The 19546-nt window shown below is 36.8% G+C and overlaps 2 protein-coding genes across 5 annotated transcripts in view; one reads left to right on the top strand and one right to left on the bottom strand.

Annotated features, from left to right (window-relative positions):
* Positions 1 to 4828, bottom strand: part of LOC117399489 (junctophilin-1-like) — a 69925-nt gene extending 65097 nt beyond the window's left edge. For both annotated transcript variants that reach the window (XM_033998715.3, XM_033998716.3), the window contains exons 1-2: positions 4125 to 4828; positions 990 to 1749 (exon numbers count right to left, since the gene is read on the bottom strand). In XM_033998715.3, the coding sequence (XP_033854606.3) occupies positions 990 to 1749; positions 4125 to 4503 (1139 nt within the window). In that variant the 5' untranslated portion in view covers positions 4504 to 4828. The remainder of the gene's footprint in view (positions 1 to 989; positions 1750 to 4124) is intronic.
* Positions 4829 to 9369: 4541 nt separating this feature from the next.
* LOC117400016 (ganglioside-induced differentiation-associated protein 1-like) lies at positions 9370 to 18877 on the top strand. 3 transcript variants are annotated; one of them, XM_033999472.3, is made up of 6 exons: positions 9370 to 9609; positions 10670 to 10862; positions 12119 to 12292; positions 12742 to 12836; positions 12928 to 13042; positions 17933 to 18877. In XM_033999472.3, the coding sequence occupies exons 1-6, from the start codon at positions 9379 to 9381 to the stop codon at positions 18283 to 18285; spliced, it is 1161 nt and encodes a 386-aa protein (XP_033855363.3). In that variant the 5' UTR covers positions 9370 to 9378; the 3' UTR covers positions 18286 to 18877. The 3 variants fall into 3 exon arrangements, with proteins under 3 accessions (XP_033855363.3, XP_058878196.1, XP_058878195.1); XM_059022212.1 differs by lacking the exon at positions 9370 to 9609 and adding an exon at positions 11338 to 11371 and having other exon boundaries at positions 10760 to 10862; XM_059022213.1 differs by lacking the exon at positions 10670 to 10862 and having other exon boundaries at positions 9371 to 9609.
* Positions 18878 to 19546: the final 669 nt, after the last annotated feature.

Genomic DNA, 19546 nt, shown 5'->3' with positions numbered 1-19546 from the left:
TCTATGCTTACTGCTGTTACAGTAAGAAGGCCATTCTAGAACAATGCAATAATTTCCAGACAAGAAAGAATATTTACTGGCATGAGATACATCATAGTCCTATGTAATGGTCTTCAGCCAACAAAGATGCAAATGACAGTGTGGTGGAACCTTTCATACTCTGATCTTAGTTCTTTATACCTCATTACTCAAAATGGCCGATAGGGACCTCTTTGACAAAGAGCTCCAGTTAACATTACATTTCCACTGTCCTACAACCTGGATCAACAAAATAATGTTTTAGGGCATATAAACCTTTTTGTTTAAATAGCATGACCATATAGGCTAAGTCAACAAACACTCCTTTCAACTGAATAAGACGGGAACGGTTCCAAAGGATATAATAGTCTTTCTATAGCCCTTCTGGAAGTAAATCAGTGCTCTAATGAAAGAATAACAAGAAACTTCCTTTGAAATTATGTTTCTTTGAAGTATGTGTCTTTTGAAAAAAAAACAGCACACATATGGAGTCCATTGTAGACTTCAAAAAGGTAGCAACGGACAAATTTGAAGAACAAAATATCTGTTTCAACGTATTAATGGAATGAAGTGAATTAATTGTACCTCAACAACAGCAAAATGGCTTATTGGTCACAGAACAACTGCCACCAATAAGCATGGTGTTAGTTGCCTTATTGGTCACCAATTTCCATCTGGATATACTTCTACCAACACATTAGAAGGCAAGAGGCGATATGTTGTACTGGAGGTGCTACCCAGTCACTGCTTTGTGGACCTTTAATCTCAAGCAGTTTGACATGGTTATTAACCCTGTAGTAGACAAGTAGACATTACTCTTCAAAGGACTGTAACATCCTTTTTTTCATAAAGATCTGCAACATTGAGATGGTCTTTTTCCTATAAAAACTTGAAAATATTACCTTCAAGAGATTTTTTTTTTTAATTTCTGGAAAAGTAAATATATTGTGTATTGTATATTATTTACTTACCTTGAAGCAGCTATTTCAACTTTTGTTCTAGCAATAGCCGCTGCCCGTTGTGCTCCTTCCACAGCTCTATCAGCTTTTTCTTTAGTTTTCGTATTTTTAAGGGGTATAAGTTGCTTCCTAATTCCACGCACTAAAACATTGTTTTTGTACTTTCCTTCTTCCTTTGTACCATCTGGAAACATTGTGCACCCATATCCATGCCTCTTGTTGTTCAACCACTCTCCCTCATACTTCATTCCATTTGAGCGCTCACTAATGCCAAACCCACTCCGCTTATCATTCTTCCACTCTCCATTATATGTTTCAGTTGTTGTAGCATCAACGTGGTCTTCCATCGGGAAATAATCATCAGGTAAGTCCCCATCCCCAAAGCTAATTGTAGAGTTGGCATCACTGGAACTAATGCGACTCATTGTTGCATCGCTCCGTACCGAGCTGCGTTTGCTTGATATAGATGTTCTAGATTCAGATTTTCTAAGCTTCAAACTGCCTAGAAGGGACCCTCTTCTGAACAGGCCCTTTTTCTTACTGGTCGTTCCTTCGCTGTCACTCTGAAAGTTGAGCACAAAGCCACCTCTAGTTCCTGCGGGGCTGTCTGCTGTGATGTCATGGAGTACAGTGCCATTGCTCTGCTCGCTGCGAAGTGAAGCTAGGGAGGTTCGAAGAGGTGAACGAATAACTGTAGCCATTCCATAAGGCACACTCTGTCGAACACCGTACCCATGTCTCATTCCTCCAGTCCACTGTCCCTGGTAAGTACCTTTCAGAACAACAAAGGAAAATCAGACTTGTTGATACTTAACGCCATTACAATTCAACATACAATATTTAGCATGCACATATCTTACAAAGTCCAATTAAATTACAGTGGTGTTGTCTTGTAAAATATTGCTGGTGAAACATTATAATGTGAATTGTGCAACAGATATGGTTGTAATCCCAGCATTGCTACAGTAGGTGAGTTGGGATCCACCCAATCACTATCTGGTTTCAGACCTTCATTTCATCCAATACAGAGTGGAAAATTAATTCCTTACAAAGAAACACCAATGAGCAAAAGTCATAACTGTAGCTCAATATTCAGACTATAGTTGATGATAAACTTGCCACGTCTCTCCAACCAACTTTGGGTACACCTGTCACACTGGAAAATTAAAGTGTCAACTAAATGAGCTTAGTGTTCACATACAACTGCTAATTTAGTATCCCTGTTGGCAAAGCTAATGATGCAAATATCACCTACTGAACACTCATTCAGCATAATTAAAAAGACAAGACTACAGAGGGCTTTGTTCATGTTAGATGACAGTGATAACAGTGTGAATTAAATACACATAAATATTATAGAACAGATTATAAACATGTTTTATACTTATTTTCATTGTTTTAGACTATACTTTAAATTAATACTAAAATGTGTTTATTTCATGTTGCGTAAGATTTATGTTTAATAGTTTAAATACACACATCAGAATTAATATTCTGAATTCCTTTTATTGACTTGCATTTTTGTACTTTCTTCAGCATTTTGTGAATTACTGTTACAATATATTGGGTGAAAACGGTGGATATACTTTTAAACAACTGACGTCAATATACTGTACCTGGTTTCCAAAACACAGCAAGCACACACTAAACAGTTATTCATATGACTGGCAGATCTAGAGATACATTTCTGATTATACCCACAATGAAAAAAAAGCATTTTCAATATAAAAAGCTGTATTCGTATATTGGATGAACACCTGTGGCAGATTTCATAAATACTGTAAACTAGCAACACACAATTGATATTGTTATTCATATTGTTTGCTATATTAATGCAATAACTAAGTAGAGAGTAATATAATGTCATTGTCAATTAAGTAGTGCATATTCTGGTAGTTTTATCAATTTCCACTGCCCTAATTCTGAACCTGACCTAATTTATTTTCTTTTTTTTCCTTCTGGTTATTGATAAGCCTCTTTATAACTGCTTTAATATTTGCCTACTATTTAGTGTGTTCAAAAAAATGATTATAATACCTATAACATAAGCAAATTATTAACCAAACAGATTTATATAACCCCTGGTGGTTAAGATATATATATATATATATATATATATATATATATATATATATATATATATATATATATAATTTATTCCTTAGTCGATGCCCTTATCCAGGGCGACTTACAATTGTTACAAGATATCACCTTATTTTTTACATACAATTATACAGTTGGGTTTTTACTGGAGCAATCTAGGTAAAATACCTTGCTCAAGGGTACAGCAGCAGTGTCCACCTGGGACTGAACCCACGACCCTCCGGTCAAGAGTGCAGAGCCCTAACAGATCATTATATATATATATATATATATATATATATATATATATATATATATATATATATATATATATATATATATATGAATGAATGAATTCATGTTTGACTAACACGTACTGTACTTTGAAGTTAATGGGCAGTTTTCTTATTGCTGCATAAAGTCTGGCAGACTGAAATACACTTGTGCACAGTGGGCAGTTAAAAGCGTTATGTTAAAGAGATGCGACCCTGCCTACACCAAAATACAATGACCAAAAGCTGTCCAGCTCTCATGCGAAACAAAGAACTGCAAATCAATATTTTCTTAAGGTTTTTACTTGTTTAAAAAGAAATGGCTTCGTTCTAAAATGTTGCAGATGTGACTATTATTAGCCATGACCTCTATAGAAGAGCTATGCGCTGACCTGTCCAATTCTAAGTCGTATATCAATAACAATCGAACAGTGCCAGGGTAAAGACTCATTAAAATGACTGTGCTGGTCCCATATGTGAGGAATATCGTATAAATACTAATCGATTAACTACAGTTTTAGTCTCTCTTTATAACAAAACTGAAACTTAAGTAGCCTACAGTAGCCTATGGATTAAACATACTTTTGGCACAGTGCTTTGGTGTACAGTTGTGTCAAAATTAAGTTCACAAACCAAAATAAATGCTATGCTATAAATTCAGAAATCAGAAATGTGTAGATAAGCATCATTACCCAAGCCATCATTTGCAAAACGTGCAAATTAAGCGTTGTAAAACAGTATGTCAACAATATCCTACAGCTGTAACGAGAAACAGGTCGATTAGTCTACTTACCTCCATCTCCATAGGTCTCAATGCCATACCCATCCTGTAGCCCATTACTCCAAGTGCCTTCGTACCTGGCCGGTGTGTTGACGCTTTGCCGGACACCATAGCGACCCTTAAACCCGTGACTCCACTCTCCCCGGTACAACCACCTTCCTTTCGTTTCTACACCTAATCCATGCCTTTTGCCCTGCGCCCAGTATCCTTCGTACACATTCCCGCTGGGCCAGGTGTACACCCCGACTATCTCAAAGCCGTGCGACCACGACCCGGCGTACTCCCCCTGGCCCTTGGGGCCGGTGCAGATGCCGTGCCCATGGGCTTTCCCATCTTCCCAGCCGCCACAGTATGTGCCGCCATCGTCGAAGTCAAACCGTCCGCCCGTCATTCAGAAGTGGGGAGAAATAATATAAAATGCAGCAGATGCGCGATGTTGTATTTTTTCCCCACTGTCACTGGGTTCAGGACCAAGGATATGCCGAAGAACAGGATAACTGAAGAATGGTGTAGCCAGAGAACTGGAGATGTGAATTTTTAGTGTTATGTTATGTGTGCGTGTATCTGTAGGTGTGTGTGAATGGGAACGGAGGGTACGGACATTTACAGGAGCAGCCACGCTGCCTCTGCTGCTGCTACTGTTTGTTTTAATGACACCCCCCCTCTCAGTGCACACACAGAGGGAGGGAGAGATAGAGGGGAGGAGAGGAGAGGAGAGGAGAGAGACCTCAACCAGCAAAGACTCGTGCAATTCCTGACGTCAGACCAAAAGCACCTCCCAGCCCTACTGCTTCACGAGAAAAAAAAAGGTATGGGCTGGACCTGGTCACGTTTCAAAATAATTTAAAAATGATAATGAACTACAGCAAGTTTCCACAGCTGCGGTGGGTCAAGGGCTCTCGCTTTGACAACATCAGACGGGTGCTGAAAGCTGCGGTGTTGGGCAAACCAGGAGTACTTTCGGATCAGAGTGGGAGGTTGGCGGCAGTGTTTACCCAGACATGCGCCGCTAATGAATACGTGTTTCCATGACTTGTCAATTTACTGACCCACCATCCTGCTTTTATTTCAGCATTCGTGGGACACAGACTTAGAAGCAACATTTTAAAAAGTACATACAGCAGTTAAAAAAGTGCAGTTAAATTAAAGTGATCATCCTAAATTAAATGCTGCATTTACTTTTGGTTTTAGTGGCCCAAAAACATATGAGGGTTACATACAGACTACAAATATTATCTTTCACTTTAAACAATAATTCATATATTTACAAGTCTATTTAAAAGTAGGTTTGTGTTAGTTGAAAAGGAGTTCAGTAGTTGTCTACACAGTATACTACAGCAGAAACAGTTTCATTTTGCCTTTGCCAGTGTAGTTTTATTGGATTTCATTCTAATCTGGTAGGCTATCCACTAATTGCATTGTTACACAGAACTACTGTATGATCACATATCGGGAAAACTTAGACCTGAAACAGAACAGAACTGATACATAGTTTGTATTACCTACATGCTACACAAGTGGATAATATTTGTATGCAATGCATCACATAACACTGCTTAACCCTGTAGGTCAAAAAGAAGACTATACTAAACACATGTCACTTTCCTGTTGTAATTAGCCAGGTGTCTTCCTCGAATTCTGCTGTTAAAAGTCTTTTGCAACCCACTACCTCTTCTATCTCAGCCAGTCAAGCTACACTTTGCAATACCCAAGAGGCTTTCTGGTTGCACTGCAGCCGTCCTTCAGCCCAGCAGGTTTGATGGCAAACCATTCTGTATTTACTGTATGCTTTATTATTATTATTTTTTTTAGAAAACTATATGTATGTTTTTTAATATACCGTAAATACACCTTGCATTTTGCAAATGTATAGTAGTCAGAAAGAAACAGATATCTCACTGATTGTGAAGATAATTTACTTCCATTATATATTGCATACCACTATTTACCACATATTTCAACATTTTCACACTGCTTGTCACTTTAATAAGGAAATGATACCAAGCATCATTCCTTACATTATGCATTTGGCCCACTGTAATGATGAAAATACATTTAGAGCCAGCAAGGTAATTAATGAAATGTTAACAACATAGTTGTGAGTAGATATAGTAGAGGCAGCTGGTATATCTGGTAATACATGGGTATTTGCCACAGTATTTGAGGAAATGTTCTTTCCCCTACTAAGAAAAACAACCTGTGATTCCTACTGCAATATCTCCCTCAAAGCTTGATAGCAGACGAGTTGTACCAGTACTGTATTGCCACAAGCAATGTCTCTTCTAAGATGTTTTTTATATCCCCATAGATTTTCCTGTCTAACCCCAGCGAGTGCAAAGGCCAGTGTAGAGCTCTATGCAAGCCACCAGTCCAGATCGGCAGATTATTAAAAATGGGATTCAAATCAGAATCACACTCAGTGTTGCCTAGGCCCTGTTCCCAAAACAAAAGCATTATGTATATGTGTGTTATGTTATAAACTTTCAAATTCAGAATTCAGCAGAGGAAATCAAATTAAACGTTTTGAGCAATAATTAGAGTAATTTGTGTGTATCATCAGGGTTGTTTTTACATTTTCCCAATCCCCACATAGGACTGTTACACTACGTACTAGTGTTTTGTTATTATAAGCTTAAAAAAATACGAAAGAAGAAATTACAGGTTATTCAAATATGCAACAGCGATACTCACAAGTCCTATTTTTGACTCATTTCGGCATTTGCATTTTGCCATCTAAAAAAGTTATTATGCCCTATTCGCCTCTGTTGTTTGATGCTACCACTAATTCAGCAAGGTGTGGTTCATGAACACTGCAAAATACGCAAGTGATTTGATGGTAATTTGCAGCATGCCTTCTAAAACGGTTTACAGCTGGCACACAGAAGAGACTAGTAAGAGCATCACAAAATTCAGACAATAGAAACAGGAATAAATATGGTCATGGATCTGTGGAGCAGAGTATGCTAGTGAGATACAGATCATACACACAGGGAACACATTTGAAGTTTAATATGGAGGAACAACTTACAGAATCGATAAGTTGTAACTTGTTTTGTTGACTCAATTCATAAGGAAAGACAAACGTCAAATCAAAACTTTAAACCCAAGTAACCTATACCATAGAAACAGGAATAAATATAGTCATGGATCTGTGGAGCAGAGTATGCTAGTGAGATACAGATCATACACACAGGGAACACATTTGAAGTTTAATATAGAGGAACAACTTACAGAATCGATAAGTTGTAACTTGTTTTGTTGACTCAATTCATAAGGAAAGACAAACGTCAAATCAAAACTTTAAACCCAAGTAACCTATACCATATTAAAAAAAAACAGTGTACTGCAATATTGAATGCAATATGGTACACCTGCTATTGTCAGTGTAATCTTTACAATACAATGGGTAACCTACAGTAGTATTTGTGACATGTAGCCTTAAGGCTTTGAAGTAACACATATTTGTTCAATATGTTTTGTGCAGTGCAACCAGAAAGCTCCAGTCTATTGCATTAGGTAGTCCTCTTGGTCAAGCGTTCTTGGAATAACCACAGCTTTAAACATTATTTATCCTGTATTCCCTTTTTCTGAAGTTTCCCAGTCAAGTTCAGTCCATTAATCTCACCACACGATAAAAACATACTAGGACCCTGTGTCTTTTGAATAATCTATTCAACACTGGTGTTAAATCCAGCAACAACAGTTTTATGCATTTGCAAACATAATAAACATTAATCTGCCTATGTTAAAGTTGAACATATAGTGGTGAAAAGTGTTTCAATTGGCTTAAGTCTGGTTTGATTAATTAACTAAAGTTAGATAATGTTTGTAAAGTTAAATAGCCCCCATTAACTGTTATTTGATCAAAATGTCATTGTTCTGAACCAATAACTCCAAGTTTGATAATTCAGTATACTGTAGGCTAACAGTTTTTTTTTTAAATGTATCAAAATTTTTTTAAAAAAAAATCTTTTTTTCTTCTTTTAACTATAGTTGCTACTATACCAACCCCTCTTCAATACAAGCAGTATTTCCAGAGCATTGTCTTACTTAATTCACTAGTTATTCTCAATCGGTGATGTGTCCATTAGCAAACCAGGTAACTGACATCTAACACGCAAGTCTACAGTGCAGTAAACAGACATTGGTCGGGCTCATCAAAGAACAAGAGATGAAAGACTGACATCTGCAGGCTAAAACGGAAAATTACTTTAAATTAAAATGCATACCAACATATACAAACCAAACTAGCTTTCCCATTAGAGGGGAATCAACATCATAAAAGGCAATAGTAAGAACAGTATAGAAAAAAGGCAAACCTATGAAATTTCAAGGGGCATGGACTAGATCCCTATCTAGATATTTGCACAAAGATGCATGGGTTCCATCGTTTCCAAATTACATTTAAAAAGTATTTATTTATTTATTTATTTATTTATTTATTTATTTATTTTGCTGTGTACAATAAGAATAATGTTACGTATGTAGTAAGGCATTCATTTTCTACATCTCAAATACTCGTGTTTTAAGTGTTATGCTGGAAAGAATCACATTTTTTTTAAAAGAGCGGTTCCTCTTTGTATCACACACGTGTGGTCCAGTGGTTAAAGAAAAGGGCTTATAACCAGAAGGTCCCCGGTTCAAATCCCACTTCAGCCACTGACTCATTGTGTGACCCTGAGCAAGTCACTTAACCTCCTTGTGCTCCGTCTTTCGGGTGAGACGTAGTTGTAAGTGACTCTGCAGCTGATGCATAGTTCACACACCCTAGTCTCTGTAAGTCGCCTTGGATAAAGGCGTTTGCTAAATAAACAAATAATAATAATAATAACGTATGCAGTGGTTTTAAAGTAGCCTGTTAATAAATGCGTTATATACCGCTAAGTTACCGGTAAATGGTGAACCCAATAGCCACAGTCTTTTATCAGCCATCAAATTAACCATTAATATACATCATTTCAGTCATAAAGTTAAATAGGTTTTCCATATGAAACCATGTTCACTGCGACAGTTTGGGTCAGTTCAGGCTTCTCTAAGAAAAGAAATAAGTGAAAGTACCCGAGACACGTACAAGGTACCAGAATGCATTGTGATGCGAGTGAAAAGCCTGAACTGGCTCAAACTGGCCCAGTGAACATAGTCATATGGTAACCCTAAAGTCAAACCACTGACCGTATTTTATTGTTACAAAACTATGGTGTTTGTCGCAGATAACTGTTGATAATCCAGTTTCTTTTACACAAACATTGGACGCTACACCTTTAAAATGAACAGAGAAACTACAATTACACAGATGCACTTTTGCCCCTCCCACAGTAAATTGACAAGGAAAATGGCGTCGTCAAGCAGCAAGGTGTCACTAGATGAAGATAAAACAACAGATATGGAACCGATTTCGGAAAAGCAAGACGAAGAATTTCCATTGATCAAAGTTGCACCAAAAAAGGACGGCAAACTCATTCTTTATCACTGGACCCAGTCCTTCAGTTCGCAGAAGGTGAGGCTCCTCCGTTAGAATTTTCAGTACCTGGACAGTGGACAGCTCTTAAGAATTGTTTACATATCTTCCATTACAAACAACAACAAACAGCAACAAAAAACGAATGAGTATGTAATATGCATCTAGCGTGTACCAATTGTGTTCAAAGTTGTCATGTTCCTAAATGTTGTTGTTGTTGTTTCTTGAAAAGAGTAGAGTAGGTATTTGTATTTGATGTTTTGGAATCGTGTAGTATTTGGTCAAATTAACTGTTTTTTTTTGTTTTTTTTTGTGGCGTCTGTGGTATAGAAACTATTACACGGGCCTGGTGTTCGCCCAGCTGTTTTATGTAACATCCACTGTAATTGCGATAACTTTGTCACCACCTTCATGACTTAGAATACGGTATGTCAGTATCGTATTGATTATTGTTATCGTTGAGCAATTTGAATTAAAAACACAGGTAGCGTCTTTTACACGTCATTAAACATTAGTGTATGCAATGTGATGTTTTATGTGTTCCAAATAATGTTACTACTAATAATCCTACTAAAATGTAATTGGGACTCATATCTGATTGATATACTATTGCTGTTACTTGGTAATATTTAAGAGTAACCAGAACGATTATTAACTGCAAGTACTCATCATTTTAACCAAATTCAAACAACATCAAATAAACCCTACAGAAATACTTAGTTTGTGCCATGCAGTAACATTTAACATTTCTTTCATTTACACAGTTTGTACCAACATGCACGTTTGAACATTATCATTTAAAGTTTTTAAGAATAAAGAATATTGAAAATAATACAAATTCAGTAGCCTTTTGAAAATAATGTTGTCCCATGTGTTAACACCTACACCATGTAGTACTCACTTTTGTACGACTAGACTACTCTGCACACAAATTAAATTATGGTCCCTGCTAGGCTGTTGTACATCCTCACGTATGTCACATTTTTGTGTACTGTATCTTGCAGAAACGTTCTATGTTCTTTATTATTATTATTATTATTATTATTATTATTATTATTATTATTATTATTAAAATAATGTATTCATATTATTATATTAGGTCCGCCTGGCAATTGCAGAAAAAGGTCTGAAGTGTGAGGAGTATGATGTAAGCCTGCCTCTCAGTGAACACAATGAGCCCTGGTTCATGCGATTAAACCCCGCTGGAGAAGTGCCTGTGCTAATCCATGGAGACACTATAATCTGTGATGCCACTCAGATCATTGACCACTTGGAACTGTCATTTGTAGATGGTAAACTTCTGAAACAAAACAACACAACATGTCCAGATAATTGCCATTACTAATATGCAAGCTAATATTACTGTATTGTAGTGTGCACAATTGATAATTTATGGTTCAACCTTATGTCAGTCCGTATTTACATTTTACATCTAAATGTTCCTTTTGTAGGCTCTAAAGTTTTACTTTCAGTAATAACTATTTTTGTTTCAGTTTCTTTTTCACAAGTAATTCCAATCTTATTTATTCACACATAAATGCTTACAAAAACACTTTAAATACCAATATTTAAAATTCAATACTTTTCGTACTTTTCTGTGTTAGTTTGACATTTAGTTCAAAGAAAAATACTATTTAATTAAATCTGTTTACATATCCATTGCATTTGTTCCATATTTCTGTATGTTCTGGCATTTAATTTTGTTATGGAACACATTTGTGCAATGTTTCCTTTTTCATTTATAATTTTTTTTTACATTGTCTTAAGTTCTGCATATCCAGAAATGGAGACAGTATAGAAGGTAAGAAAAGAAACGTGATTTAAATAGAGAGCCTTAACTTACAGTAATGTAGCCAGTCGGATTTTGTAATGACTCATAGGAGGCTGAATTTAAATTAACCAGTAACATTGTTTATTGGAAAGAATGCATTACAGATTACATAAGCTTATCCACTTTCATATACAGCCACGTCCTTACTATCTAGCTGGGCCCCTAAATTAGGGAAAGAAAAACAACCTGTCCCCAGCGCAAAACTACCAAACCCTCAGCACTGCAGTCAGAACCCCTGCCGACCTCCGGTCCAGGAAGTGCATCCATTAAGTTCTGGGTCAGTCCTGTTTTGAAGAAAATGGAAATGCACATTTTATAAGAGGAATACACTTCCTTTGCACTTCTTTAAGGAAGATTTGACAGTGGGGCTTTTATAAACCACCCCTATAAACCACCACCCTCACTGTCCTTTATTCACCACATCATTTTGCAGTAGATACTGCACTTAAAACTCCACCAGCGCAGTGACAGACACCTATACATTAGTTTTATAGCAGTGAGCAAAGGTTTGGAACTGCCAAGACATTACTGTTGTTGATACAGAATAAAAGTCTCTTCAACTTTCTTCACACTGGTTACATTACTTCATCAGAATTTCTGCTGTTGCCAATCAGACTTTAGAGAATAAAGACTAGTTACATTTTCTAAGAAAACAAAGCAAATCCCAGTTTTTGAAAACAATAGGTTAAACTTCATATTTTATTTTATTGTCACCAGAAAATACACCCAAGCTGATACCAGAGGAAGGAAGTATGTATTATCCAAGAGTCCAACATTATCGAGAGCTGTTGGACTCTCTGCCAATGGATGCTTATACCCATGGTTGTATTTTACACCCAGAGATAACAGTTGATTCTCAGATACCTGCATATGCAACAACAAGAATTCACAGTAAGTAACTAGTACTGAATAATATTATCAAGTATCAACAAGTAACAGAATCAATTAGAAAGATCAAGCTGTCATTTAATGCTGCGCTTGCAGGTTTGCTGTATGTGGGTAGCATGGGGTAGGGGTTTGACTTTGTGCATGTTAATCAAATAACACATCAGAGCAGAGATGGAGCACACTGACCAAATGTGACTGATTACTTTTTCAGATATTGCTACACTTCCTTGTATTATATCTTTTATTGTATTCATGTTGAGTTACATTGTTTTAAAAAAAATATAGGGTAGAATGAAAAAAACAAAAAATGTTTGATAAAAAAATATCTAGAAAGGTGAATTGTTTCTGATGGAATGAATGGTTGAGAGTTGATAATACTTTTGCATTCTCTAAGAGAGGGAACTTCAAGAGTTATTTTTGACTGATTTTGTTCTCTTTCTTTCCATTACTAGGTCAGATAGAAAATACTGAATCTGAACTCAAGAAGCTTGCCCACAAACACCCAGAGCTGCAGGAAGCATATGTGGCAAAACAGAGACGCCTCAAAGTGAGACAATATCATATGTATCTTTTCATTAAGGAATGTTTGGGCTGTCTGTGTTGGCTATTAAAATGTACTGTATCTATTTCGTCTTTAGTCAAAATTGCTGGACCATGACAATATGAAGTATGTGAAGAAAATTCTCGATGAGCTGGAAAAAGTCCTTGACCAGGTAGAGACTGAACTTCAGAGAAGGAATGAAGAAACACCAGGTAGGGAAATGGAAGCAAAAACTGTACAGTATGTATGTTAACCCATCATCAACACACTCTGCTTTACCATGCTTTACCATGCTGTATCCCACATCTATTCATTTCTACACTTTCTTAAGGTGGTAAACCACAGTAAACATTTATAAAGAATGCCTATAAGCAGGGTTTCATTTGTAAACAAAAAGAAACCGGATCTCAGGAGAGCTCAGGCATTGGTCTTCTCTCGGGATTCTGGAGGGAGCCTCACATTGGCTCTGATGCTCCCGCAGGTTAGGGAGGCAAAACCTGCAGGGATTGTTTCTCCTCATCGTGCTACAGCGGACCCTACTGGCCAGGCGCCTAGTTAGCTTGTGCAGATACCTGCAGGGCTGACCTTTGTCCTCCAGAGGCTGGTAGCTAACTGACATCTGCTCTCCAGTTCCTGGGTGTGAAAGAGGAAACTAGCTTGGTCATGGGGTCGCAGGACCCCACAGAACCCTCAGTTCTCTTGAGCTGTGAGTAGAATTGCTGCGGTGAGGGAAAAAAAAATGCACAATTGAAGTCGGCTGAAATAATTGAATATTCTAAATTTAAAAAAAAGGTACTAGATCTTATACATATAATGACCTCACCTTGATAGTTTTTGCCACACACACACACACACACACACACACACACACACACAAGACTTGTAAGTCCGGGACTCGGAGATATTAACGACGAGTCCTTTTTTATTTTCTATTACACAAATAATATTACAGTTACTGGGAAACCTGTGCACAATAAAAACCCACCCAACAAAACATTTTCCAATCACTGGATAGCACTGTTGTCTTTGCAGCCAATCATAGTAAGAATAAGAAATTGGAAGCAAGGTTGGTTGCAGTGTACACACCCCCCCACTCAAATCCAACTGGCTGTAAAACACACACCCACACAAAACCCAACCGTTTTCCTCTTTTGCATTAAGTTATATAAATGATGTCAGCATAGTAAACAAGTAAGTACTTATTTCTCTTTACTACTACTACTACTGTTCAAAGATTTTTAGGCACTGTAGAAATAAATTTTTAAAACTGCATTCTTGAAAAATACATAATTTAAATGAGTTTACTGAAAACAAAAACAAATGAAAAATAACAATCATATAAGTTATAATCATACTTTTAGAGCTTCTTAATTCATATCAGAAAGTCACAGTATTCTGTGTTTTGCTTCTAATCTCCACTCGTTCCCAGCACACACCATCACTGTTTGCAAGCAACGTCAATTAATTCACCTGGCAAATTTAGTCAAAAATTGCTTACCATCAAACAGGCAGATATATCTGACTGATAGGACAGAAGGACTGATTGACAAAGAATAACTTAATACCACTTAAATTACCAAAATAAAAATTATTTATTATGGATGCGGGAAAAACACATTTACAACACGCTGTGCAGCGTCAACCTAGAAATCTGTCTTGTGTGAACTTCATGTTTTTGTTTCATTATGAACCTACACAAAGGGGAAATACCAGGAGCGTCCGGTTAACAGTGTTCGTTTGCTCACTGATACCAATGAATTGCGCTTCCCTTCTTTTGGGTGATGTGTGTTTCATTCCCCCCTCTCACGTGACACTGGCACACCAACAATGCCGTTCATCCCATCTGTTTAATGGGCTGAAGCTGGGCTCTGCTCCCTCAGAAATGCGAGCACCCAAATCCGTCATGCACCTGCGCAGTAGCAGCCAGCTGTCAGCCAGGACTGGCTATGATTGGCATAATGTCTGGATGGATCGCAGCCGGTTAGCGAACACGGTGATCAGCGCGCATGTACCAAGACAACAAATGCTATAAATATGAGCAGCACGACTTCGTCTCTTCTCAGTCTTGCATGGTGTGTTACTTTGCGGAAAGACAGAAAACGTTTAAGCTGTTTAAATATTAAAATAAAATTCACAAGTCTAATTATCTTTGTCTAACTTTAAATTAATGTATTTGTCTTATTTGTTTTCACAGTTTTAATCTGCTTTTATTTTGCGTCGTCTGTCCCTTTTTCTCCCGAGGCTGCTGGTCTTCAGCAGTGCTTTAACTTAAGCTCAGTATTATCTTGCTGTGTTCGGCATTTTTTCTTTTTGTTAATTTACCGACCACTACCTGTTTGGGGTAATCAGTTATTAAATATACCGTACAGTATATTTGTGTTATTTTAATATTATTTATATAGTATTTTGTATTATTATTTTTTTAATCTTGTTGATAGCCGCGTCAAGCTGGACAGTGCTTCCACCACTGAGGTTGGCCCCCTGGACCCCAGCCCCTCACCTGCATTTTGGCCACCAGTCGCCACTAGGAAATACATAAACATATTTTTTTTTGTGTAAAAGAGAAAAGAGAAAAAATACATGACCTGAAATCAAATGAACTGAAGCACAATCTCGTAAATGCATCATTGTATTACAGACTTAATAAAAGTGCAAATGCAATGAAAGTGAAACATAACGTTTCTGTTTTGCAAAACAAATAATAAAAATAATACTAAATTTACTATTTAAGAGCACAGTATATATACAGTTCTGGCAATGTCTAAATCAGATTGGCAGATTTTACCTGAATTGAAGTCAAAGTAGATGCTATAGTCAGAGGTGAAAGTAACCTCCATTTCTTACCGGTGTAGTGTTATTTTCAGGTACGTGTTAAAAAGTGGAAGCCTAACAACTTCTGCTAAAAAAGCAGGGAAGCGCCCATTCATATATGGTACGTTATGCTATTTTCCAGTCTTTTACGTCGTTTTTAATGTATTTTTCCACCATAAGAAAATAGTATGTAAATATTTATCATATGCAATACATTGGGTCTTGTACATTTTTTTTTTACTTTTGCAACTTTGCAGTGGACTTCTCGTGAATTGTGTTTTCTTTTTAGAGAAATTAATTGTCTGTGCCAGTTTAAGTTCGCCAAAAAAATGATGTATAATTAATGGTAAATGTACCTCTTTAGACAATAGAAAAACACCCATCAGATCGCAATTGATTGCACATGTACCAAAATAGGACATCGTGCCACTTCCTGCCATTACATGAGTCAAGTTGTGGCACGCATACTGACGATGTACCACTTTCTAACACTACATCAGCTCAATAGTCCAGATCACAGCTTCTATCAAAGTGACAACGACCACAAACTTGATCTTAAAGCTTATCTATAAACTTCAGGTACATTCAAACAGTATTCCAATTCCAGAAGATCGCGACAGACAAGTTGAAAAAGGCCTGCAAATAGAATAATCTAGCGAGAAAAAATAAATCAAATAATTTTTTGTATTTTTATTTTTTATTATTTGTGCATTTTTCCTGTTCATTAAGTAAACTGTTCCCCCATTTCTACCACTAGTTTAATGAAAATTGATTTGATTTGGTTCAAGGACTCAGACTTGGACGCAAGACTCGAAGTCAAGGACTCGTGACTCTGACTTGGACTCGGAGTCGAATGATAGTGACTCAGACTCGGACACAGACTCGGACTCGAGGTTTGAGGACTCGACTACAAGTCTGATATATATACATATATATAGTTACAGTACACTTTTGTCATTCAATTCATGGAACAGGAAAGCATTTTCTTTTTGTATGTTATGTACATAGAGTTCATTTTTACAGAGTTCACAATTATTCTTTTTTTTCTTCTTTACGGTTCATCCTTTGAAAACTGTTTAACCCCTGCTTAACTCTTTCAGCAAATAATAGAGCTTTCTAAAGATTGTAATGAATCATGCAAAACATAGCCAGAAGTAGATTTCTGTCAGCACAGTAAAAGTCAATGAATGAGTAAACTGTTGTTGACACTAACAGTATTATTGCATGTATATTTTCCATTGTGATTTGTAATTATTGGTGCACTGTTGTTAAATGCCATAACAGAAGATAAGCAAATAATGTAGGGTGTATATAGGATGACATCATCTGCATTTATGGTCATTAACAGCTGTGGTTTGGGATCAATGGGCACTTTTTAGGTTGAAATCTCTGTTAAGTCCAGTGGCAAGTCAGCAGCAACATGCTTGTTTATTGTGCTGACATGCTGTACACTTGAAATCATATCCTCCTCATTCCATACCCTGCGCTTCTGCAGTGGACACACACTTTGATTTTACTGGCACAAGATTCCCTGGTAGGAACAAGACTTTACAGTTTTTTGTTTTGTTTCTGTTTTTTGATTGGGTGTAACATTATTTTAAAGGCATTATAGGTGTATGGTATTAGCTAGCAGCCAGGACGGCAATGATTCAATGAGTCTTCAAATTGTTCAAGAGGAATGCACTGTCAGATAAGCTGGCATGCCTATCTTGACTGAAACTGGGAGATGTAGGTTTTGCATTCTTGTGAGGGACATCTCACTTACTCATATTACAATTATTTCACATTTTATTATTATTATTATTTATTTATTTATTAGCAGATACCCTTATCCAGGGCGACTTACAATTGTTACAAGATATCACCTTATTTTTACATACAATTACCCATTTATACAGTTGGGTTTTAACTGGAGCAATCTAGGTAAAGTACCTTGCTCAAGGGTACAGCAGCAGTGTCCATCACAACCCTCCGGTCAAGAGTCCAAAGCCCTAACCACTACTCCACACTGCTGCCCTCTATAAATACTAATGAGAGCACAGTGGTCACACACAATGAGTCAGTCAGTGGCTGGGATTGAACTGGCAACCTCCTGTCCTTTTCTTTAACCACTGGGCCACCAAGCCTCCCATATCTGTGTTTGTAAACTAGTTAACAGTAAAAAAAAAAAAATAATAAAATAAAATAAAAGTGTCCCTTAAAATAAAGTGTGACCCAGATATGAACAATTAAGTCTTTTTTTTTATTTGATTTATTCATGTCACATCTTATTGTCTTTCTTTCCTGTGAAGAGGAAGGGAACCAGCCTTGGCTCTGTGGTCATTTCTTCAGTGTCGCTGACGTGTCACTAGCGGTTACGCTGCACCGAATGAAGTTCTTGGGTCTGTCGAGAAGATACTGGGGAAATGGAGACCGACAAAATGTGGAAACATACTATGAGCGGGTCCTAAAAAGGAAGACCTTCAGGAGGGTATTGGGGAATGTAAACAATATCCTCATATCTGCGGTTTTGCCAACAGCTTTCCGCGTGGCTAAGAAGAGAGCCCCCTCTTTTCTGGGAACCACCTTAGTGGCGGGTATTTTAGGAGGAATGAGTTACTTTGCTTTCTTGTACATTAAAAAAAGGCTAATTAGTGCTGGTTGAGATACCTAAAACAAAACAAAAACAAATAAAAAACACTTCTCTTGTGACATTTTTGCAGTCCAGTGCAAATCACTCAGTTTTTTTTAAACAAAATATATCAGTTACTGGTAGTTGCACTAAGAAAAACACATTATTTGTATTATCTTTTGTATAGTATCCATACATAACGCACATAACTCAGAGGCTACACAATTTATTACATGCTGTCTACTTTTTTTTATGACTGTTTGTGTAATGTATGTTAATGTTGTCTTTGCTGACAATTTATGCCTCTCTAAAATGTAATCAAGGCTTTAGAAAAACACAATATTTTTATATTTTTAATTATTAAAACTTATGTACTTTATTTTCACTTTTCTTGCCACCACACTGTCACTCCATGAGTAGCAGGTGTTAGAACCCCAGCTAAAGTCATACCTGTTGCAAATTGCAAAGATTTAGGTGGTCCTTCTAATATCTGCTTTATTTTTATTTTCTTTGTTATACTGTTCAAATAAAGCAATGTGTTATTAATGTGTACCTCTTGTATCCACCGTGCCTGAACTGAAAGACATTATACATTGTGTAATTAAAAATAACTGCTTTAGCTGTTTTTGTGTGTATGTGTATGTGTGTGTGTGTGTGTGTGTGTCTATATATATATATATATATATATATATATATACAGTACTGTGCAAAAGTTTTAGGCAGGTGTGAAAAAATGTTGTAAAGTAAGAATGCTTTCAAAAATAGACATGTTAATAGATTATATTTATCAATTAACTAAATGCAAAGTGAGTGAACAGAAGAAAAATCTAAATCAAATCCATATTTGGTGTGACCACCCTTTGCCTTCAAAACAGCATCAATTCTTCTAGGTACACTTGCACAGTCAGGGATTTTGTAGGCATATAGTCAGATGTATGATTAAACAGTTATACCAAACAGGTGCTAATGATCATTAATTCAATATGTAGGTTGAAACACAATCATTAACTGAAACAGAGACAGCTGTGTAGGAGGAATAAAACTGGGTGAGGAACAGCCAAACTCAGCTAACAAGGTGAGGTTGCTGAAGATAGTTTACGGTCAAAAGTCATACACCGTGGCAAGACTGAGCACAGCAACAAGACACAAGGTAGTTATACTGCATCAGCAAATTTCTCCCAGGCAGAAATTTCAAGGCAGACGGGTTTCTAGATGTGCTGTCCAAGCTCTTTTGAAGAAGCACAAAGAAACAGGCAACGTTGAGGACCGTAGACGCAGTGGTCGGCCAAGGAAA

The sequence above is a fragment of the Acipenser ruthenus genome, chromosome 4 (assembly GCF_902713425.1).
Source record: "Acipenser ruthenus chromosome 4, fAciRut3.2 maternal haplotype, whole genome shotgun sequence".
Classification (NCBI taxonomy): domain Eukaryota; kingdom Metazoa; phylum Chordata; class Actinopteri; order Acipenseriformes; family Acipenseridae; genus Acipenser; species Acipenser ruthenus.
The sequence above is the reverse complement of the archived record's forward strand: the minus strand, read 5'-3'. Positions and strand labels throughout refer to the sequence as shown.